Genomic DNA, 24,505 nt, shown 5'->3' with positions numbered 1-24,505 from the left:
TATAAGAAAAATCAAAATATATATTTTAAAACATTATATTTGATTCACTTGTGCAATTGACAGAAGCATTGATTAGTAATAAAATGATTTGATCTATTTAATTTCTATGTAAATAAGACACTGTTTCAATTGTTGAACTTGTGTAATTGATTATTCAATAAAATTTATATGTTGAAATAATCTTGACACATTATTAAATACAACATTGGAACATAAAGAGTTATAAATATGTATAAAATGTAAAGTTTGGTTTTAAATACTGTTGTTAAAATGTGTATCAAACATTATAAAATAAACTACATACACTTTTTTTTAATAATTTGACAGGTATGCGGAATAATTTTAACAAATTCAAAAAAATCCTTAAGACAAATTAATAAATATTAAGCTCTAATACAAAAGGATATACTGTCAAACAGTCTCTACAAAATCTTTAACATTCAGAGAAATTAAATTAGTTATTAAAATATGTTTTAATAAACATTTTAGTATATGCACAATTATCTTCTGTAAAAGTATAATTTAATAATTAAGTACAATACTCTAAAAACTGATAAATATTATACCAAAACTCAATTGGTAACAATATGATTTAATTTGTAAGAATAAAAATAGGCAATATTTTTCACAAATTAAAATTAAGTCTAATACTAAAATAACGATCACACAGTTGTATCCCCATGATATGGCTAAGTGCATGAACCACAAGGGTGACTCTGCGGATCAGGTCTTAATCCGCCGCTCCATCTTGAAGCCAGATCCCGTCCTGCTGGACTTGACTCCATTCCGAGCGTCTCCGTTGAGCAGCTTTGAAGGCTTACGGCTCTCAAACAAGATGTCAGAGTCTGATTCACTCTCTGAGAGCATTACTTTACCCAGTGGTACTGGAAAATCAAAGAATATTTGGTTATTCTCCACAATAGTGGACAAATAAATAACAATTTGAACACTCCTTCAAGAAGTTTGATGAACAACAAGAAGTAATAACTCAAAAAATTATTAGTATTTCAATATCATATTATATATATTGTACTTTGAATGACACAGCTTGGGCATATCAGACATGGTAAAAACCTTGTAAATTGCCAGTGCAAATGATCTAAGGGGTTTGACTCTGAAATAATTCTTACAGGTTTCTTTTGAATAGTTAAACTTTTATTTATCCTACTGCAATTACTCCATAGTACAAGACCATACTTTAGAATGGACTGGAAGTAAGAGAAATAAGTAGCTTTTTCATAGTTTTTAGGAACAAAAACCATAAGACGTCTTAATAAATAAGTTATTTTTGACAATTTTGAAGCTACAGTATATTATTCACATGTGTATTCCAATTCAATTTATTATCAAGGAAAACCCCTAAAAATTTAACTTTACTTACTAAATCCTCATTATTAAAATCCACTGGTCTTAAGCTCAACAGTATATTTGGAGTTTTTTCATTAAGTTATTAGAAATACCATAAGTATCCTATCAGAATTTTTTAATCTCTTTACAGCTCTAAGACCTCATCAACAGTCCTTTCTATTAAAAATTCCTAGTATAAAGTTAGTTATCTGATTGTTAAATCTGGGATATTTAGGCTATTGGTATGAACTTTATTCTTCCTGGTGTTATCGAAATAACATCTTGTTTGGAGAAAAAGTGTTAAAAATTAATTTAAATACTCCACTACCGAACGACACTGTTCAACCAGATACTAAATAGTGGAATCTGTACTGATGAGACTAGTAAAGTAGTTTCAGTCCACCATAATTTTCATGGTGGAATTAACGCCAAGCTTTTAAAAATGTTTAAAATATCTAGTATATTATATTATTACCATATAATCAATTTTGGTGAAGTAACCTATTTATTTCAGTTGCCCAAGTTTTGTTAATTATGTGTTTCTAGTGTTCAAGATAGATTTGAATGTGCAAACAGATTCAGGTAATATTTTAATATATGAGCTAAAGTTTTGAAACTATAAGAAAACCAAAGTGACTTTATACGAATTAGCTTACATCGGGAGTCTTCATTATTATCTAGTAAGGCATATCGCTGGCGCTTGGAAGGACGATGGCAGCAAAGACACAACCTGGAGCATACGCAGACTGCCCCCCACACGCAGCCCACGATGCAGACAAATCCCGTGAACAGAGCGATAACTACGTACAGGATACTCCAATCTGTACAGAACAGAGTATGGGGTAGACATCAAGCTTTAACTGCCTTCAAAAAAGTTGTAGAAATATTAATTTTATTTGTCATGTTTAACAAAACAGACTCTACAAAATAATTGTTCAAAGACACACATTATTTCATGCATTTCTGGATTTTTTTCCATGAAGAATTTCATAGAAAACTGTTGTTTCATCTTTTAAAAGTCATCTTTATCCCATGTACTAAATCTAAGAGCATGATTTAGAGATCAAAGAGAGTAAGCAATTAGATTCACCCACATTTTGGAATATAGTCATGATATGAGTATTATAATTACTGTAGTGTCTGTTATATTTATTAGACATTAGAAGGAACCACATGTCACTGGTACAAAATGGATTTTACACACTAATATAAAGTTGCAAAAAGGTCTAATACATCTCATATAAAAAAGCAACAAACATGTAGCACTCTACTTTCTAAAGAAGTCTGTCCTTGTTTTAGTTTAAATCTATTACAAACTGCGGAAATAATGCAAGGCATTTTGCCTATAATATTATCACATAGTCCGATCACCAAATATTGCAACAACAACTGTTCTAACTTCAGAAATACATTAAGTTAGTAACTTCAAATATGACCCAATTGGATAAGACATAATGATACCAACCACAGTTTGAATCTCCATCACCAAAATGTTTGCGGAAGAGATCTTGCATCCAGAAGGCTTCACACATGCACTGTCGGGTCGCCTGATCACACACGCCATGACCTGTTAAATAATGTTTTTGATAATGTATAATCTTGATCAGACAAGTATTGGCAAGTATGGCGTTACACTAAAATTAATAATAGTGTAAAATTATTTCTATATTCCTAACGGCTTACAGCAAAACAAAATATAAAACAATATTTGTATACACCCAAAGATTGTCACAGCAATCTGTTGTAGGGAAGGTAGAGAACATAATATACCCATTTGACTCAATATAGACAAAAGAAAAAGTATTCACAACTATTGTGTAAGTGCAAGAGAAAATAATTGTTAAACTGACCAGAACAGTTATTCTGGCACAAGGTGGTCTGTATGTTGGCAACACTGAGCTGCAGCAGAACCGAGTCCTGTGCGAGCTTGTGCTTGAGAGTGCGCACAACAGCGGGGCCAGGCAGTGCACCACGTGCTGTCTCAACATAGAATACCAGCACCGCACGACCAGTCGCCGCCTCTGTACGTAAAGCCCGCACCACCAGGCTAGCCGCATCACGCAGCAGCAGGCCCAGCTTCATCACCACGCTATCGCTGCGTGACTTGGTCAACTTGTCTGCCTCTATGTTCAGCGTCAGCTCCACCAGGTGGTAAAGGTGAGGGTCTAAAAGTTCCATCATTACACAAATTAAAATAATGTCATAAAATCTCTTATTAAGTCAAAAAATAAATTCAGAAGACACTCTTTTTCTAAAAGTTTATAAATATTTAATCTTTGAATCCAATTTACTTGCTTCTCAACCTATAAACACTAATTTAGTATTAACCCTTTGTATGCAACTAATAAATCCATTGATTTCCCTATAAGGCTAAGACATCTATAAAATAATATATTTTTCTTTAAGTTCAAAGCTAATTTTTTATTATAAATATGCTATAAGAGGTAAATGCAAATTATATTTATTGATAAAGATCTAAAAGTAACAATTCACTATATTGTGAATTTGATCTAAATTCAAATTCTTGGTACAAACTAATAGAACTGATGAATTATATAAACTACTAGTTATTAGACCATTTCCATATCTAATGTTTCACAGAGAAGGTTTATCATCTTATCGTATCATCTGAGCAGACAAAGGATATATTTGGTTATGGCTCTGTAGGACTCACAGAGCAGGTGGATGGTGGGTGCTAGACAAAGGGCATCCCTCTCTCCTCTGCTGCGGAATGAAGGGTCGTCTATAAATACTTCCTTACCAATGTGGTAGGAGCATGCACCTGCCATTTTAAAGGTCTTTTGTGAACTCACATTAAAATATTTAACAAAGTTTTCTTTATCCATTGAGGACAAACAAAAGCAGTAATCATTTCAAACAACAGAGGCACTAGAAGAACAGACAAAAAAACTACCAAAATCAAACAATTGGGAAAAACAAACATGTATTAATAGTAGTATCTACTATTACTTAGTTGATGAGTATGATATGCAGAATTCTTATGGACTGAAACACTGATCAACTGCAACTACCATTTCCCTGTCACCTCCTGAGGATGTTCCACATGAATGGTAATTGAATTGGAAATATTTATTTATGTTCATTGCCTTTTGAAAGATACAGCACCAAAGTATCCGCTGCAAGAATCCATCAATCATTCATTATATAAGATTACTATTATTTTATACACATGTGTCTATTGTAAACAATTATTTCCTCTCAATTTATTAATAATACATCCTTTTTATCATTCTCTCATTATGTCAAATTATAATTATTTAATTTACTTAAGTAATTACTAAACATGTTACATGTTTAGATTACTTGTTAAAATATTTAAATATAAGTATAAATAGAAGACAAGACAGATTATTTTACTAAATTGTTGTTATAGATTTGATTTAATCAAAAATCTTACAGTACAATCAATTGTTTATATATATATATATATATATATATATATATATATATATATATATGTAGATTTCTAGAAGTATTTGTTCTTACCAGGTTTGACGATGACTGAAACAGTATCCTCATCCCACTCCCCCTGATCGTCTGTCACTTTTAGCCTGAAGAGATAGCGGCCTGCCACTACGTTTGTCAACTGAAAACATAAAAACTCATTGTGACCACTTTCAATATAACTTCTACACAAATTTTGGATAAGGATCTCACGAAAAGCTACTGTAAATCTACCTCATTCATGAGCTGCACGCTCCTTTCAAGTTCTTGGCAAGGTACTTGGAAAGCTTTCATCTATGTATTTCTCTTGCTTTTATATATTTTCAATTTGTTGCAGTAAACACCTTAGATGTTAGTACGGTTATTTCTATTTTGAAAAACTCAAAATCTGTTACTGTTATGGTATATCGAACTGGATTTTAAAAAATGTTGGTGATATTATTGCAACGCCACTCACCTATATCATAAATGCATGTTTTAGTGAAGGTATTTTTCCGAATGCTATGAAAATTTCCAAAATCACTCCTATACTCAAGAGTGGAGACAGGGGCAATTCAGCTAATTATAGACCAGTCTCGTGGGTCCCAACACTGTCCAAAGTCATAGAGAACATTATGTTTGAACAGGTAATTACTTATTTATCAAAGCTCGAGGTTTGATTACTGATTCTCAGTTTGGTTTTAGATAGTCATGCAGTAACACTGTTGCCATTGGTGCCTTAGTTGCCAAAACACAACATTTTTTTAAAAATAGGGGTTTAGCTTGGGCTACCTTTTGTGATATAAACAAGACCTTTGATTGTGTCGATCATGATGTACTGTTGAATAAAATTATTCACTACGACCTCAGTGGAGCTGCTTGCACCTGTTCAAATCTTACTTGTCTAATAGAAAGCAGGTAGTTTGTGTTCAGGGTAAACGGTCATCCATTCAAGAAGTGGTGTGCGGGGTATCTAAAGCTCTGCTATTGCCCTTTTTTGTTTTTAATTTTCATAAACGACTTGGAAGCATTCAAACTGATTCTTATTCAAATGCTGATGACTCAACCTTTTTAATGCATGGCTTGGATCTTAATATATTAAATATACAAGTAAAGGACACTTTAAGTACTATCTCAGATTGGTTTGCAGCCAACTGTTTCCTGTTAAATCATGATAAGGCTAAAAATAATATTTTAGGCTTATTACTGACAGCTTTCCATCTCAAGTTTATGTAAAGTTTTTAGGGGTTTTATTAGATCAAAAGTTGACATTAACCAGCTTACCACTAGGCTATCTAGAATAGTCTTTCTTTTATCTAGTCTTACTCACTTTGAGCCTTTAGCCTATGTTAGGTTCGCTTATATTGCACTCTTTCAGTCTGTGGTAATTGTATGGTCTGATTTACTGGGGTTGTTCTCCTAAAATTAGTGAAGTACTATTAATGAACCTTGGAAAAAATGGCTGCCTGATTGTCTGGCTGTGTTGGTGCTCTCGTTATTGTTGGCGATTTACCTGGATTAAGTCTTAAATTTGGCTCTGCTTGCATGATTTCTGACACTTCATCAATCAGTTGAGTTGAATGTGTATATGTGTCTCACACCCGAAACACCCCCAACAATTTTATTCCCGGTATTCTAACTATCAGGGCAAGCCCAATAACAAGTTTGAACAACGCCGTAAATTCATTTCACCTGTCTTGTCATATCTTCTGTCAATAACAGCTGTTGCTCGTCATCCTTGTCAACTCACAATCATTTGGAGGCAGACCTACGCAACAAATTTTGCCACAGCCTTCTTGATCATTCGTCGGTGTTCACATTGCATACTATATAAAGATTTTAATTTTCCGTTCCTCTGCACTGTGTTTCACTGATATTCTGACTTGGAGCGGATCGAGTAGCTTTGGGTTGGGTGTCACTGACTTAAGTTGCATGAACTATATGAAAATTTAACCAGTGTGAATTGGCAATTGAAGAATCAGATTTTTGAACACATTCATTTGTCCTCGCCACCACAAACAATGGCTCATCCCTGTGCCATTTGTATGAAGGATGTTCTCGATACAGAACAGGGTGTCGAGTGGTGATGGCCAATGCGGCCGTTGGTTTCATAGAGATTGTGTAAAGATGAGCAAAACAGAATATGAAACGGATTTGTAAGGATAACAACATCATCAGGTGGTACTGTGGTAGAGTGGACTGCAGGGCTCAACCTCCTGTATCCTTGGAGGTCACTTTGGCTAAGATTATCTCCGAGTTGTCTGAAGTCAAGGTCTTGGTTAATAAGTGTGATAAAATAGACGACATTGCGGCGGGAAGTGGAGAATATCAGGAGGGAAGTGGCAGATCTGAATGTCAAATTGTCGTCTTTGGAACCTCGTGTAGAAGCTAATGAAGCAAGCATTTCCCGTCTTCGTAAGGACATTGATAGTATCAAGGCAAGCAGTAGTGCCTCTAATAGCATTCTTGTAAACCGTTGAGGAAATTAATGAACGATCAAGACGTTCTCGTAATATCATTGCATACAGTGTTCCTGAAAGTAAATCTGCACATACCAACAAACAGAATTAGTCATGACTCTGATTTGGCTGCTGCAATAATTGAATATTGCCAGACTGACCGTTCCAAATGTTTAAAGTCGGTCAGGCTGGGTAAGGTGAAGCCTGGAGTGATCAGACCTCTTCAAATTCAGATGGAAAGTGAAACTGATGTAATAAATATTCTGAAGCACTATTCTAATGAATCATTCACGTTTCAAAAATCCTACTTTAGCTGATGTCAAGTTGTCGAGGGATAGGACAGTCAGAGAAAAGAGAACTCCTAGTGGAGCTCAGGAAGGAGTTGAAGCACCGGCTGTCTCAAGGTGAGGTTGACCTTACTATAAAGTATGTGAATGGAGTGCCGAAGATTGTCAAGACAAAAAACATCCCTGCTTCAGTGGACATCAAAAGTTAGATGTCTACTACCAAAAACGCCAATGGGCTACGTTCCAAAATGAATCAGTTTAGAACTGCTCACTCCTTGTGTGACTACGATGTTATAATTGTTGCAGAAACTAATCTATCCCATGAAATCTCTAATGCCGAACTGGGATTAAGTAACTATTCCATATACAGACAAGACAGGACGGCGCTCACAAGTTTAAAAAAATCTGGTGGTGGTGTGCTGATTGCAGTCAAGAAAATGCTATACCTCATGGCTCATTCCCCATTGATGAACCAGCAGTTGAAACCATATTTGTTGCTCTGAGGTGTGCACATTCTTCAAATATGCTTATAAATACTGTTTATATACCACCAGATGTAGCCCACCAGACTTATATAGAATTTTGTGACATTTTTCACACCGTCATCTCGAACAATATGAATATTTCTTCTGTGTTTATTGCTGGAGTTTTTTAATTTGCCAAGGATCGACTGGACCGCACAACCTCCGGACACTTACTCGCCTTCCGCTCTCAAGATATTGGAGCTTACTTCTTTTCTCGACCTTGGGCAGATGAATACTATTCCTAATTACATAGGAAATTTCCTTGATCTAATTTTCACTAACATCCCTTGTCTTGTATCGCACACCGCAGAGAGTTTGGTAGCTGAAGATATAGCCCATCCTGCCCTGACAGCTGTGATTGATCTTCCTGAAATGTCTCGTCGCTCTTGCACTGCTACTTTCATCCCCAACTTCAGAAAGTGCAACATTGCTAATATTTCTTTGGCCATTGCTAATATCGATGTGCGTTTGGCGGAGGGCCCTGACTTAGCCTTCAGTCGCAAAACCACAAAATCCTTGGTCATCTTCCACCAAAATGCTGACCGAATAAGTAACAAAATAGACCGCTTCAATCACCTTCTCTATTCTCTGAATCCCCATGTAGTTGTAATTACAGAGCACGGCCAAAACTTTGACAAAATGTGTAACACTCGTTTAATCAACTATGAGTTGGTTTCTTCTTTTTGCAAGGGAGGACAAATATAAAGGGTGGAGTAGCCATCTTTAAGCACAAAACATTGGATAGCGAAATACATGGAATAAACATTGAACATCACAGCATCCCTTTGGTATGTGAAATGTCTGCAGTTACAGTCCAACTTACTAAAAAATTCAGTGTATTCATACTGGGAATATATAGACCCCCCACCAACAGCAACCAAGCTATCACGCAAGCCCTTCAAGTCATCACGAATGTGCTAGATACACTCCCATCTCAAAACTGCATAAAGGTGATGATTGGTGATATTAACATCGACTTGTTGAAGCAAACTCCTGAAGGCAGGCTGCTGAATGAGCTTTTACTTTCATACAACATGGAAAGGTTACCCCTACCACCAACAAGAGTCACGCAGTAATACACGCTCTTCAATTGACGCCATATGTGTCGACAGTGGAAATATTCAGAACATGGATGTGGAGATTCTCAACACTGGCATTTCTGACCATACTGGCCAATTATGCAAACTAAACCTTCCAGTTAGAAAGAAAAACTTCATCATCGTCAGTCAGACGACATCTCAATAATCGTAGCCTCAACAACCTAAAAACACTGCTGGCGGAAGAAAATTGGGACACTGTATTCAAAACAGAAGATGCCAACGAAGCTTACAATAATTTTCTTTCGATTATTACAGCAGCTCTAGATAAGGTTTGTCCCCTAAAAAAAATCGAGAATTAATAACAACTTTAAGACTATACCACTCTGTGATACAGAAGCAAGAGCACTCAAACAACAGTTTCTTGAGGCTGAAGAAAAATTTATCATGAGTGGAAAAGAAGAAGACAAACAAACTGCTGCCCAGCACAAAAGAACCTACGATAACAAACTGAAATCTATCAGACGCAACTTCAGTGCTCAGCATATTAATAACTCCCCAAACAAATCCAAAGCCATTTGGAACACTATCAACAATGAGAGACACCTGAAAAAAGACAAAATCAGCAGGAAATCTGGATCATCTCAAAATTTCTGGAAATATTGTAGAAAGACCCGACTTTAATATCTAACTATTTTAATGAGCATTTTGCCACCATAGCAGAAAAAAACACTAAATAAAGGTCCTTCGAGATCCTCTGGAGGTCCATCACCCGCAACTCAAAACACACCTCTTTACATCCAATCTCCACTTTTAGTACTCAAGCCGACTTCTCCAAAAGAACTAAGCGATGTCCTAAAATGGCCTGAAAGTAAAACCATCTGCTGGTTTAGATGAGATATCATCAAGCATTGTAAAGGTCTGTAAAAGTGAGTTGCTTCTCCACTAGTACATGTTACCAATCTGTCCCTATAAAGTGGAGAGTTTCCCAAGAAAATGAAAATTCGCCAAAGTCATTCCACTGCATAAGAACGGAAGCAAACACAGTGTTGAAAATTATAGGCCGATATCGCTCATTACAACATTTTCAAAGATTATAGAAAAAATTGTCCCTGATAAGAATCTTTGAACACCTTAACAACAACAATATCTTGACGAGTCAACATGGCTTCCTTCACAAGAAATCAACTCAGACAGCTCTTGTTGACATGGTAGAACACATAGTGGATAGCATGGATGAAGGCAAAAATGTCATTTGGTATGTTTATGGACTTGAGTAAGGCCGTTGATTGTCTCGGCTATGACCTAATACTTGATAAACTGAGATTTCTTGGATTTCGGGATGATCCAATGAAGTGGTTTAAGAGTTACCTCAGTGATCGTGAGCAGCTTGTGGAGATCAGAACAGATGGTGAATGGTCTTGAGACTAAGACTAGGTCTAGCCTACCTACCAGTGAAAAGAGGTGTTCCACAAGGGTCGGTCCTTGGCCCGATTTCTTTTCATTTTATATACGAATGACCTGCCTCAGTACGTTTGAGCCTTTAAGCCACACAGTTATGTATGCTGACGATTCGGTTTTGTTAACAGCGCACAAATCTTTAGAAACCCTTGAAGTAAATTCTTTTATAGCTGTAAACCTTGCCATTGAATACTGCCAGAGCAAATGACTTAGTCTTCAATGAATCAAAGACTACCCAAATCATCTTTGGAAGCAAGAAACAAGAAGTCTCAGCTTTGCCTGACTTCCAGGCGGTAAGAGCGACAAAACATCTTGGAGTAATCATTGATGACTCGCTGAACTGGCAGGACCACATAGATTCTCTCTGCAAGAAACTCAGCAGTGCCCTATTCGCCCTCAGAAGAACGCAAGCAGTTAGCACGCCTGAAGCAGTTTTAACTGCCTATCATGCCCTTTTTGAGAGAAAATATGAGGTATGGTATAATGGCGTGGGGTGCGTCTTCCCAACACAACTTAGAACGTGAGCTCGTTCTTCAGAAGAAAGCAGTGAGGCTGTTATCTGGGCTGGGATGGAGAGACAGCTGCAGAGGACATTTCAAGGAGCTGGAAGTTGATGACAGTTGTGGGTTTCTACATCTACGAAGTCATCGTCCTGGCGACCTCAAATCAGCAGACTCGACATCAAGACCTGCATGGGTTATAATACCAGAAATGCCCAAAACTTTAGCCTTCCTGCTCATCATCGGACACTTTTTGAAAAAAAACCATCATATGCAGGGGCAAAAATTCTACAACATCCTGCCTCAAGTCATTCAAGAGTGAGAACCCCAGAACGCTAAAGCTTCATCTCACCAGGTGGCTTCTTGAAAACCCTTTCTACAGTGTGAATGAGTTTTTGAACTGGCAACACTTTCATCACTAATCATGGATTCAAAAACCGAAATTGATTTGTGACGCAAGAAAATTGTTGTAATTAATTGTATTAATTTGTAACGCCATTTCAGGTCTTTGTGATTTTGAAATAAAGCTCTCTCTCTCTCTCTCGTCTGACTTTTTAATCACACAGTTACTGACGATCCTCATGTCATGTGCAATCTTTTTGCTGCTTCTTCGCCTCAACTTTCAATCCCAGGGATGACACAACTTTAGACTTTCATTTTGCTAGCAACTTCAATGTAAATCGCTTCCATGTAAGTGAGGAAAGAGTACGGAAGGAGCTGGAGTCACTTGATGTCAACAAAGGTAATGGTCCTGATCTCATCCCAACTATAGTTCTCAAGAAATGTAGCGTTCAACTTTCAAAGCCTCTCACCAATTTACTTAACAGACTATTTATGGACGGCATCTTTCCCACAGCACTCAAGTCCAGTTATGTTGTGCCGATTCCTAAAACACCAAATGCTACTGATGTCACCAGCTTCAGGCCAGTCATCATCCAGCCTGCTTTGGCTAAGGTTGTGGAAGGTTTAGTGCTGGAATTGATATCTAGTGACATAAAGAGTATCATTGTCCCCCAACAACATGGGTTTTTGCAAGGGTCGTTCCACCCAGACCAACCTTGTCATCTACACAGACTATATTCATTCTGCGTTTAATCGAAGACATCAAGTGGACAGCATTTATTTAGACCTTTCCAAGGCATTTGACAAGATTAGTCACTCACTTCTGATTCCAAGCTCGAAGGATATGGTTTCTGCGGACTCTCTCTAGAATGGTTCAAGAGCTATTTAAGTGGACGCTCGCTGAGGATCAAACTTGGAAACCATTTGTCTGAAGAATTTCCTCCCACCTCAGGTTGTCCCACAGGGGTCCAAGCTTGGCCCTTTCTTTTCAACTTGTTTGTCAACGACATCATCAGCCACCTATCATCGGAATATCTCCTCTTCGTAGATGACCTCAAGATATTCAAAGAAATTTACTCTCGTGATGGACTGTCTCAATCTTCAACGTGATCTGAACCTAATTGCTGAGTGGTGCGATGATAATAAGATGGTCATTAACTCAACCAAATGTCTTACAATCACCTTCTGTCGTCTGAAGAATCCTGTTGCTTTCAATTACACTGTATCCGGCGACATCAAGCGAGTGACCTCGGTAAACGACCTTGGAGTAAGTTTGACTGCAAATTTGTCACCCGATGCACACATTGATGCGGTATCCTTGAGGGCAAACAAAGTGCTAGGATTCATTTTTCGAATGTCTAGAGGGACGTTCGGTGACGAAAACACTATTGCTCTTGTATAAGGCTTTAGTTCGGCCTAACCTGGAATATTGTACTCTTGTTTGGTCCCCTCATTACGCATCTCATATTCACAAACTACCAGAGTATTCAAAACAAATTTTGCAGACTTCAAGGAGTCCGGAGAGGTGCAGCGCCTATCGGGAGGTCTCTGTCCCCGCACTTGAGCAGGAATTTCTTCTGCCTAACGCTGGAGTGCAGAAGGAGAATGTTTGATATTGTTTTCCTGCACAAGCTTATCAACGGGGTGATCGATTCACCAGAAGCTTCTGAGTAGGATATCCCTCTTGGTGCCTGCTGGAACCAGATCCAGGAATATGTTTTTCAACTTGCCACCACTCAAACAATTACAGCTACCCACGGTCCTATTGCTCGACTTTATAGGCGTGGAAACAGCATTCCTTCCGATGGTGATATGTTTTATGACAGCATCGCACACCTTAAAAAGAGACTGCAACAGTAATGATTGATAGAGTTTTTTTTCCCCTTAATATCAGTTGGAGATGATGTTTGTGATTTTTCACTATTGTAATATTATTTCACAAATCTTAATACTTATTTATTATTCCACTGCATAATCACTACTTTCCGTAATTTAATTAGTTGTTATTTATTTTGTTGATGTTATATTTAAGTTGCATGAAAAATGTTCTAGCAGAGTAATAGTTAAATGTGTCATGCAATACTTGTTATTCGTTTATTGTTAAGTATTGTTAAGTTATTATTGTTATTGTTGAGTATTTATTGATATTTTATACTATGTTATATTTGTCAGACCTATAGCACATTCTGGTTTTGTAAAGCTACCATTGCTAGATATAGCTGCATGTACTTATATTGGTTCATCTCCTTATTTAATTTAGTTATAATGATCGTTGTGATCCAGTTTTGTTGACCTGTCTAGCTTTAATGCCTTTGTCCGTAGCCATCTTGCATTGTTGTTTTTTGTTTTTCATTTTGCATAAAAAACTGTTGAATGCTCTTTTGTGAAATTATTGTATATTGGCGGATGCCGTTGAAATAATAATAAATAAATGCATAAGAAAGCAGTTACATTAATCTCCAAAACAAATAGGTTAGCTCACTGTAAGCTGAATTTTGTAGAATTAGAAATATTGACTGTTGTTAACTTGTTATCTTTTTATATATATATATCTTTTAATTGTTAGTATTTACTTTTAAGAATGTGAATAATTATATCCATAGAAGCAATGTGCAAGGTTTTAATACCAGAAACATGGGCAAAATAAACATACAAATAATAAGATTAGAAAAGTCAAGGTCAGGCTACATAACTATGGGCATAAGACTTTAGAACCAAATTTAAAAACAAGTTGGCAATCTTAATTTAAGTAATTTTAAAATTAAAATGTATATTTTTTTTGTATGAATCCTTTTCGCTGTGTGGCCGAATACTTTAGCATGTCAGAGTCTCAGTTCAATACGTTTTTAAGTACTTACTTACTCATAGGGAATTTCAATTGTGATTTGATGTTAATTGTTTTTATATATTTTCTTATTTATACTTGCCTGTTACTCAACTGTTTATATTTATTTATTACTAGTTATTTGTAGCATGTTTTAGTAAAATTTTTACCTTAAACATTATTTATTTATTTATTATTCTAGTCACTAATGCCTGTTATGTCACCCTTGATCACTACATTACTTATAATACTTAGGCCCAGTCTCAGCTTGTGTCTGGAGCACACTATTAACGGACAATACAGAAATATGTATGAATATAATTGACTTGTCAATGCATTATGTGTAAAAAAATTACCAATAAATATCTTTTGTCTTATGTTATCTTTACAGACAACATTGTTACATTAAATGTATTAAAAATGGTGAGAAAGACTATGAATTAGTGCTATTGTCTGGCTAAAAGATCAGTCTGGTTATTTTAGTCAGACGTTGTATAACCAGATCATTCTTGCATGTGGACAATGTACAACAGTACATCTACATGCAGTTGTACTCACCATCAGTACAGGAGAGGTGTCAGTGCCGGCTATGATGGAACCAATAGCCAGACTGGTCGGTTCTCTGGTCCACAGCCACTTGGCTATAGCCAGATCGTCTCTGGACTGTGTCCCATTCAGCACCAGCACATCTACAGGAAGCTCTACCGTGTGGTCCCCACCAGCATTTGCTTTGGGTGGTGAATTACTGTCTATAATTAAAATAACCAAAATTTTTATAAGTATAATGAATTGTAAATTGGTAAAAGATCTGATTTGTTATTTATTTCTAACATCTAAATTGTAATGGTTGTAAATTAATTAAAATAATTTGAATATATTAATTAACCAATTAAATTTATATGAAGTAAACTAAAGTAAAACTCATTCCAATAAATAATATTTAATAGTAAAGGAATGGTGTAGTCAATATCAGCTTGTTTGAAATGTGTTTTTGTGCATTCCATAATTGATAAAGTTGATTTTCATTGATTGAGCAAAACCAGCAGACATCTCTTATAACATTTGGTCAGTGCATGCACTAGAAGAAAAAGTGGTAAAATCAGGCCATACAGTTTGTTCACAAAAAGGGATGAGTAAGAATATATGTCTGTATATTTAATAAAGATTTTGGCTAGAGAGCTGCCTTTAAAATTCATATTTGATGTTTGGGAATATCTTATAATGTTAATCAATATATTAATCAAAGAGTCGTTGATTATTAAAGTGAGTTAGTTCTGAAACAGCAGTGAGAGCAAAGGTACTGTTATACTGTAAAATTCATTTTATTATTGCATCTCATAAATAAATATTTAACTAATGTAGTGATGGTAAAATGATAATTTAAGAATTTAATTTTAACTCTATTTTAAGGAGAGTTATGTGTGAATTTAGAGATAAAAATGAAAATATAGGACATATAGTTATTAGGTTGTAATTTTGTAATGTCAATAAATATATATGAAGAGGATGGGAGATAATAGAATGCCTAGAATAGCACTGGAGAAGGAGGAAAGAGGAAGAAGACCAAGAGGAAGACCGAGAGGAAGATGGGAGGACCAAGTGTGGAAAGACATAGAGAGAAGGGGACTACAGAAAATGCAGGTGGAGGAAGAGGAGACCTGGAATGACAGACAAAAGTGGAGGAGGCTGTGTACGACGACCTGTGATAACGGAAACGTCAGATGATGATGATGATGATGATGAATAAATAAATATATTAACAATTTGTGAGGATGCCACTCTTTTTCAGGAAATTTCTTTAAGCATTCAGGTCTGTTCTGTCTAAAATTGTGTCATTGAACCTAAAATTCAGACAATGCGCGTTCAACTCCTCACAGAGGACCACAAACTCAGAGGACAACTCCTTGACCTTTTTAACTATTCACAACAAAGAAGGGGAAGATGTGTTGAAAGAATGATTATTATTAATAGACTGAGTTTGGATACAGATAAATTAGTCAATTACCAGGACATTTTAGTCTATTTGGTTGCTCTACAATAATGTTTGTTGCTTTCTACAAATAATTTTTGTAGTATATATTTATATAAACTATTTTAGTAAGAAAAACAAAAAATCAAATGCAACTGTCAATATTTTATAACTTTTTTTGTTTACCTGTTTCAATATTTTTTATTCAAAACAGCACAATGCTTTTTACATGGAAAACCAGTTTTTATTGAATTACTTAATTATAAAACATAATAACAAAACAATCAAAATTCACTTAAATATTTTCACTTTTTTATGATTTCATGACAAGCTTCTGAATTAGTTGTGTGGGAGATCAGATAAAACTGTTTGCTCAATTGTTATTAAATTGATTATGATAATTATGACAATTGTTAATGATAATTAAAATAAACTGTTAACATTACATACAATGACCTTTCAATTCATTTACTTTTTATAATTCACTTTTGTGTCAGTCTTTGAGTATCTTTGATCTCTCAATACCAATGTCTTAAGTATTTGTCTATTTCTGAAATACGCAAATTGTCTTGTTCCATAAGGCAGCGGAGAACTAAAAACTCATTCAACAACTACAAATAGTTAAACACCAAACATTGAGAACACGATAGATAGGATGTAAGCAGAACATTGAAGTGATAAAAATTGAGCATACGACAAAATGTAAAAAATAAAAAAAACAAGCTATTAGTTGTGGTTCCAGTGTGCAAACATAACGAATCGAAACGGAATAATTGCTTATAAGGATTCATGAGGGCACAAAACTGCGATCTAGCTGAAAAACAAAATACACCTTGTTTGATAATATTAGTATTAATATTTGAATAAAATGCACCTAACATTTGGCTGTAATACATACAAACCAACAAACTAAATTAAACAAATGGAAAAAACACTCTGTAAATATACAACACTAATGGTTCTACGGTAAACCCAATCATGTTGTATTTTACCAACAATGATACCATGGTTATTTTATAAATGGCAATAACAATTATATAAAATAGCAAAACTAATGATATTTTTGAAACTTTACAATTTTTTCAGTAACATTTCATTTTCTTAAAATAGAAACATAGTCCATGTGCTTATGAGGTCTGTCCGGAAAGTATCCAATATTCAACAATTTCTATGGCAGGCTTAGCAGCTACTGTTAGATTCAGCATGAACTATCTCTGGACTCTCCTGCTTGCACCGATAATAGCTCTAATTCATACATCTAATTCACTTCAGTGCATGTTTCTCAAGACTTCATCTGACCTTTCTCTAAAAAATTACGGAAAAATGAACATCAACTAATTACTTGAAGGGGGAAACAATGTCTCTGATTTCTGCGAAATTGTGTTAAACAGTTTTTGAAATGGTCACAATTTTGTTCAAAGTGATTCGCATTTTGGTTGACTTCATTAATGTGAATCCCCGAAAACATTTAAAGTGTGTGTATAGCAATAAAAACGGAAAATCAATTTGTTGAGTGGACCCTAATACGTGTAAATTCGAGGAAGATTTGGATACACCATAAACCCTTGTTGTCAAAATTCTGTCCGAGGATTTTGACTTGAAATTGGTGGTCACTCACTAAGATAAAAGTTTTCACCTCCAGCAATGAGATATTGGTTTATGGCTATGATCATCATGAAAAACTGGACCTGATATCTGGATCAATCCTAGGATCTAGTGCCAAAGTTCTGAGCCAAATGAAGACCATAATGCCGGTGTTTTTGACCACAAAGGCATAGTGCATCATGAATATGCTCAAGAAGCTCACACTATCACTAAGGAGTACTACCTCGAAGTTTTTGGATATCTCAGTGACGCACTGTGGAGAAAATGTCCTGATTTGTGGGCCAGTGGAGACTGGCTGCTTCACCACATTAATGCACCGGCTCATTTCTCTCACACGATTCTACATATTTTAGTCAAGCAACAAACAAGTCAATTGCCACATCCTCCAGTCAGTGGTGGTATGGCATCATATGACATCCCAAAACTGAAATCTCCACACAAAGGAACCAGATATCAAACTGAGTTAAAGGAAACTCTGAAAGTGGACATTGCCACTTGTTTCTCAAATTGGGAGGATCATTTGAACAAGTGCATCATATCCGATGGAGAGTACTTTGAAAGAAAATAAAGTTTAGTTGCAATTGGTACACTAGTTAAAAAAAAAGAATATCCAATATTATCAGAATATCGGATACTTTCCAAAAAGTCCTTGTATTTTTGCTTTTACTTCCAGTTTTACAGAAAGTAAACAGAAATGAAGGTTACCAGAACAACTTACTCTGAGTGACAGTGACAGACACAGTGTTAGCTGCAATGTTGCCGTTTCCATCGGTTACCGTAAGTTTGAAAATGTACTGCCCCTTGGTAAGACTAGTAACATTCGTCACACTCTCGTTCTTGGCTGAGAATTCCACTTTTCCTGGCCCACTGCAGTTAACAAACAAGTATTAGCCTACTGAATTAGTAGAAGATCAAATATAGTATTTTACTCTTCATAACTATAACTTTAAATTCATTAAACTCTTATGAGTTCCTCTAAATCTTGTGTTTTTGAGATTGATGCAAATAAAAAAAATTTTTTCTACTATAGAAAGGATGTAAGATTAATTATTACATTTAAAACTTGAACAAAATCATTGGTTAAAAACTTATTATCTGGACAACTATAAGGATTTCATGTTGACAGTTTCTAGATTACTGATCAAACTATCCTACAGTACATTTAGACAGCTTCTTGGGAAGCTAATGTTCTCAACTACACATATACAAATTTGAAGGTAAATCTTGAAAGCAGCGTGTAAATGGAATCTGTCCTTGAGAGATCAGCTTATCTTCTCTTGACCAATTTATCCAGTAAATGCAAAGGTAAATCATATATTGAAATGAGCTGTTCACTAAGAATGATGTCAGACTCTTTGTTGAACAACAGATTTCAAATTCTTCTTAAGTGTCACTGTATCTACATTTATTGCAAAGTGTAAAACCTTAAAACATTTTTAAACCGTTTATGTTTGAGTGACTGTGATTTTTGTTCATTATATGGTTGGCATAAACAGATTTGGAATTGGAGCTTTGTTGTCGTTTAACCCTCTCCCGCTCGCAAGGCATGAATCGGCACGGCCACAACATAGCCACTGCAGCCTAAACGGCACAGATCGGCACGCACTGCTTTATCTACTAGAGCCGATAAGTGCTGCTCTCGAGTAGCAATAGTTTGTACTACTACAGGTTGTTTGCTATCAGGAGACCATTTACTTTACTTTTACAGTAGATTTATTCCATTATTTTGCTATTTATATTAGTTGTGCGGAAACTATGGCGGGTTGTAGTCGTACACTTCGTGACAGTGAAATCGATCTCGTTATTAGTAGTGATTGCGACGATTCAAGTGAGTGTAGTGATGTACCAGAGCTTTATGGAGTGGTTGGTGGCATTGAGGATGTAGTTCGGAGTGATCACAGTGGCAGGGGCAGTGACGACGGCGAGCCAGACAATCACCTTCACCAAGTAACTGCGCAACAAACAACCCGGCGCCCAGCTGTCCGTGTGCCCCCTCCCTGGTCTCGTACAATCAACTTCATTGAACGAATATATAGTAAAAATAATTAATATATATATATAATTATAGTTAATTACAATGACAGAACGTATGTAAGTTGAGACGCCGCGTATTTTGACCGAGCCCGACCGGCAGAGCGAATTAATTGAGGTTAGAAGCACCGTGAGCGCCTGGAAACAATGGGAGCGGGAGAGGGTTAAGATGTTCTCTGCACCTTTTTCATAAAAACTTGTGTGGTTGATTTATTCAACAATAATTTATAAACATGCTTTTATCTGTTTTCTATTTTATTCCCTGTCTGCTCCATCACTAAATAATATAATTTGTGTAAGGTTCTGTAACAACATTTTGGGCCAACTGATTATTTTAAAACATAGTTCAAATATATTGCCATATCCTTTAGATCTAGATTTATATAGCCTATGTTCCATATGATATCAAACGTAACAAGAGGGAAAATATTTATAGACTATAGTAAATTGTACAGAACAGCACAGTATGATAAAGTAATCAAATCTTAGAGAATGTTCCCTTTTTCAGATGATGTTTTTGGTGAAGTTTAGAAGATATTTATGTTGATGCTGATAAAATCAGAATGATGTCAGTTACATGGTGAGGGTAGTCTAAGTGTTAAAACTTCCAGAAAAATTAGCTAAGATTCTTGCGCCATAAATTCCTAACTACCCATCAAGACAAATTTGTAAAAGTAACAATTCTAGAAAAGTATTGCTTGAATTCAATAGGTTTAAATGTAACAAGTAGTTGGAGTAGAACATGATAAAAGATGCTATTTATTTTCAGCTTGATTTGACTACCTATGTTTTGCTTCAAATTGCAGTTTAATGCCTGGTTTAGATGAAAATGCGTTTACAACACTAGATTTAGTTTTTAGCATAAAGGTAACTAAATATTTAGGGAACATGAAAAAATTAAAAGTCATTAATTAAATATAATTAATTGGCTGGGGAAATTATATAGCTAGAAAATTAGTTGATATAATATTCTACTCTCATGGTAAAAACAGGGAAAGGAAATCATCTAGAAGATTGTGAATACCTATTTTGATTTTTATCGGACATTTGTTTTTCATTTTTGTGCTAAAGTTGAAAAATTTCTTAGAGGACATAACAAGAGTGTATATGAACATAATATTCACAAAGAAAAATCATTTTCTAGAAATTGTTGATATTTTGCAAAAATATGCACCTCATTCAAAGTACGCTTTAAGTGATGATACTAAAAACGTTGTTGATAAAATCAAGCAATATCCCTCCACTGTTATTAATAATGTATCACCCGATGTAATTTTTATCACAAACGTTTTTGTTTTGCTACACCTGAAGGTACTAAAAGATTTTAATATACTACAACCTAACACTCTTGGAGAAAGTCTTATAAAAACCAAACCAAAATAATGATGAGCAGGGCTGAAAAACTGTGTTTACAGTTGTCTCTGTGATAAGTAATACATAGAACAGATAAAAAAAGACCACTAAATTTGAGAGTTAAGAAAATAATAGAAAAGAGAAAATTATGAGAAAAGGTAGCACATGTGCCAAAATCATCATACTTTAAAATTAAAATTACATAAACATAATACATTGTCGAGATCAACTGCTAAGTTAACTTTCTGTGAAGGTTAGACCACTTTGGCTACAATATTTAAAATAATGATTCGCTAGGAAACCTAAACAGTTGTAAAACTTAAAGAAAACTCTGCCAATAAAATTTGAACATACCTAAGGACTTTGAAATGAAAAACATAAATGTAATGCTGAAGTTGTCTGCCCCTTCGCCCCTCCCAAGCCTCAACTTTTTTTTAAAAGGAAAAATATTTAAACATAAACAATAAGATGGCGGCACATGCTGCCTTGTTATGGGATGAGGTGTTATCAAATTTTCCCCAGCCTCTCACCTTCTCTCGTCTACATAGCATGTGTTTTGCAGTGATATTAATGTGCTTCTTCTGATTGGTTTGGATTTTCCAGTATATCAAAAAAGGTTTTATATCACCTTTTTCTATTGTCAAGTTTGATTTTTATGCGTTCATTATGTCCACCGTTAGTTAGTTGTGTTAACTGTATGTCCTAGTTTTTTTTTATACCTGAACAGTTTCCAGTTCTCATAACAGAGCATTCTATTTTAGTAATATAAATAATAATTAATTGCAAATGTCCAAACTCCTTTTATCCTTTTAAATTAGAGTTACTGATGGGTTTTCAAGAAAACATTGAGACTGGTCTACTGCTAAAGCTAAATTTTTCTTTTTCTATTTACAGTTTTTGAAAAGAGCTAATTTCTTAGTGACGATTTAGATGAAATACATAAATAAAATAACACATAGATATATGTTATAATTTAATGAAAAAGGTACTTACCTCACCATTTCCCAATTCCAAGATACTATTTTGATGTCATCCGAACTTTTGCTCCCATCTAGCAATACAGTTGTCTGGGGGAGAGACACAGTCATGTTCTTGCCAGCATTCGCTGTTGTAAAAGCGAAATACATATAATAAAGTGTATTTAAACTATGAAAATTATGCATACAGTTATTTGTAGCTTTATATACCGTACAGTGTGTGTAAATTACATAAAACACAAGTACATGTTCAATATACTAGTTTCAAATCACTAGTAGGCCTTACCCCTATCAATGTGGGGAAGGCTGATGTTGCTTGCGTTTAGAGGTTTCTAAAGCTCTATATTTCCCTCAGGTGGTTCTAATCAAATAAATATCATCTGTAGCTGGTCTGTCATTTGAGATCCTCCACCTACTATGGAGTAATAAAATAATGTAGTACTATGTAATAAACAATAAGTACTATGTAATGTAATATGTAGTAAACATATGTTTGCATCGGTAATGTTCTTTAATTTAAGTTGGAGGACAGCATGAATACAAACTACCCACTTACCTGTAGGTGGTTTGTTTGTTGGAGGCTTAACAAACACGTGGACTGTTGACGTGTCGAATTGGTCCGCTTCATCAGTAACCTTTAGTATAAAAGTATACATCCCTTCTTCCAGATTAGACAACTCAAGATATGGTGTACGAGTTTTCTGTACAAAAAATTACTTTACTTTAAAGTCTAGATATTTTCAGTATTATTCTTCATATGTTATGATTGTAATAAATTAATATTCTATGGTACCTCTATCTCTCCACCCCCCTTCCACACACATATACAGGTCTGAATAAGCTTCCTGCTCAATACTAAACAGTTTCTTATGCTTCCATTGTTTTTGCACATTGTCAGCTAGTTGGTTAGCTCATGTTTTTATTTTCTCTCACACATACTTAGTATAGTAAAAAGTATTTAAATGGACAAAAATCTACTAACGCACGTGTAGTTGCTGTGTGGTAAACTGATTGAATAAATGCAACAATCAAGAGAACCAATTCTAGCCTGATAACATATTGTTAAGCAATTGAAACAATTTCTAAGAGAAACATCTCGATTGTCAACATTTTGATTGGTAGAATGTGTTGTAATTGTGCATTACTACAAGCATGTACACATGGTACATAAACATAGGCAACGTTCAAGCAAAAAGATTGTTTATTACCAAATTTGGTATCCAAGAGTATCCAAATTTCACAATTTAATTTTCTCTTTTTTAGAATTTTTATTCCAAAACCAAACATTATTAAAAAAAACTACTCAAGCAATTCAGTTCACATTAGATCAATATTTGACAAAAACTTTATTTCTCCAAAACTTATTGATTACATGTTCTGAAACGCTTAATTTTAATTTTGGGTAAATGCAATTCAATCTATGACTGAGATTAAATGGACCGTTTGATTCAGAAAGTGTAATTTACTAATAACTCCAACAAGTCTATTCATTACTCAACATTATTTAACTCTACAGATTTAAAAACTAAATACATTAATTAATTTGTGTCAATAAAATATGTCTAAGAGGTAATTTGTAAAGTAACTTCAATTGAATTTTCACCATATACACCTCTCTAAATTTCCATAAATGGTACAGACCACATATTATAGATAAAAAATCTTTTTAACCAAAGTTTTAATATTTGATAAACTCTAGCCTATGCTAGTCTTCATAGAATCATCTGGTGATGTGAAAAAGAAAGAATTTGGTCTATTTTTTATTTATTTTATTTTATTATTAATATTAAGTGTGATAAACAGATTTGAAATTGTTATTTTTCCACTATGAGAGGGTGGGAAGATATTTGAGAAAATCTTATTGTTGTTCTTGAAAATGTCCTTCAGACTCTTGCTGATTTTCTCAGCAATAAGAAGTGTGTGTTTTAAAAATTGATAGTAGATAGTTATTTTGAATTTAGTGATGTAAATTCGTACACATCATATTGATCCATTTGGATGAATTTTGATTGATCTACTATACCTGCATATCAACAGCTTTGTCCTGGTCAGATGGACTCTTTGTCCACTCCCAGTTTACAATGACCTTGTCATCAGAACTGAGGCTGCCGTTGAGTGTGACATTGTTGTGTGGCAGATACAGGATCACATCCTGCCCAGCATTGGCAACTGGAGGATAATCTGGCATTTGCAGCACTGTGATGTTAGCTACTGTTGAGTTCTTTTCGTGGTCTGAGTCCTCAACAGTCAATCTAAAAAAAACACAATCTTGTAAGTTATTCAAATTAAAAATTACTTGTTTATTTCTTCAAAATTTGTTGAAGGTCTAATTTATTCAGCCTTTT

At 34.9% G+C, this 24,505-nt stretch overlaps 1 protein-coding gene across 1 annotated transcript in view; it reads right to left on the bottom strand.

Moving 5' to 3' along the window:
• Window positions 1-262: 262 nt before the first annotated feature.
• LOC124362300 (dyslexia-associated protein KIAA0319) overlaps window positions 263-24,505 on the bottom strand; it is a 59,887-nt gene continuing 35,644 nt past the window's right edge. The window contains exons 9-18 of the mRNA XM_046816677.1: window positions 24,184-24,412; window positions 22,717-22,861; window positions 22,177-22,288; window positions 18,518-18,666; window positions 14,784-14,974; window positions 4,855-4,954; window positions 3,198-3,512; window positions 2,813-2,914; window positions 2,004-2,168; window positions 263-884 (exon numbers count right to left, since the gene is read on the bottom strand). Of these exons, the coding sequence (XP_046672633.1) occupies window positions 724-884; window positions 2,004-2,168; window positions 2,813-2,914; window positions 3,198-3,512; window positions 4,855-4,954; window positions 14,784-14,974; window positions 18,518-18,666; window positions 22,177-22,288; window positions 22,717-22,861; window positions 24,184-24,412 (1,669 nt within the window). The 3' untranslated portion in view covers window positions 263-723. The remainder of the gene's footprint in view (window positions 885-2,003; window positions 2,169-2,812; window positions 2,915-3,197; window positions 3,513-4,854; window positions 4,955-14,783; window positions 14,975-18,517; window positions 18,667-22,176; window positions 22,289-22,716; window positions 22,862-24,183; window positions 24,413-24,505) is intronic.

Source organism: Homalodisca vitripennis, chromosome 5, assembly GCF_021130785.1.
Source record: "Homalodisca vitripennis isolate AUS2020 chromosome 5, UT_GWSS_2.1, whole genome shotgun sequence".
Classification (NCBI taxonomy): Eukaryota; Metazoa; Arthropoda; class Insecta; order Hemiptera; family Cicadellidae; genus Homalodisca; species Homalodisca vitripennis.
The sequence above is the reverse complement of the archived record's forward strand: the minus strand, read 5'-3'. Positions and strand labels throughout refer to the sequence as shown.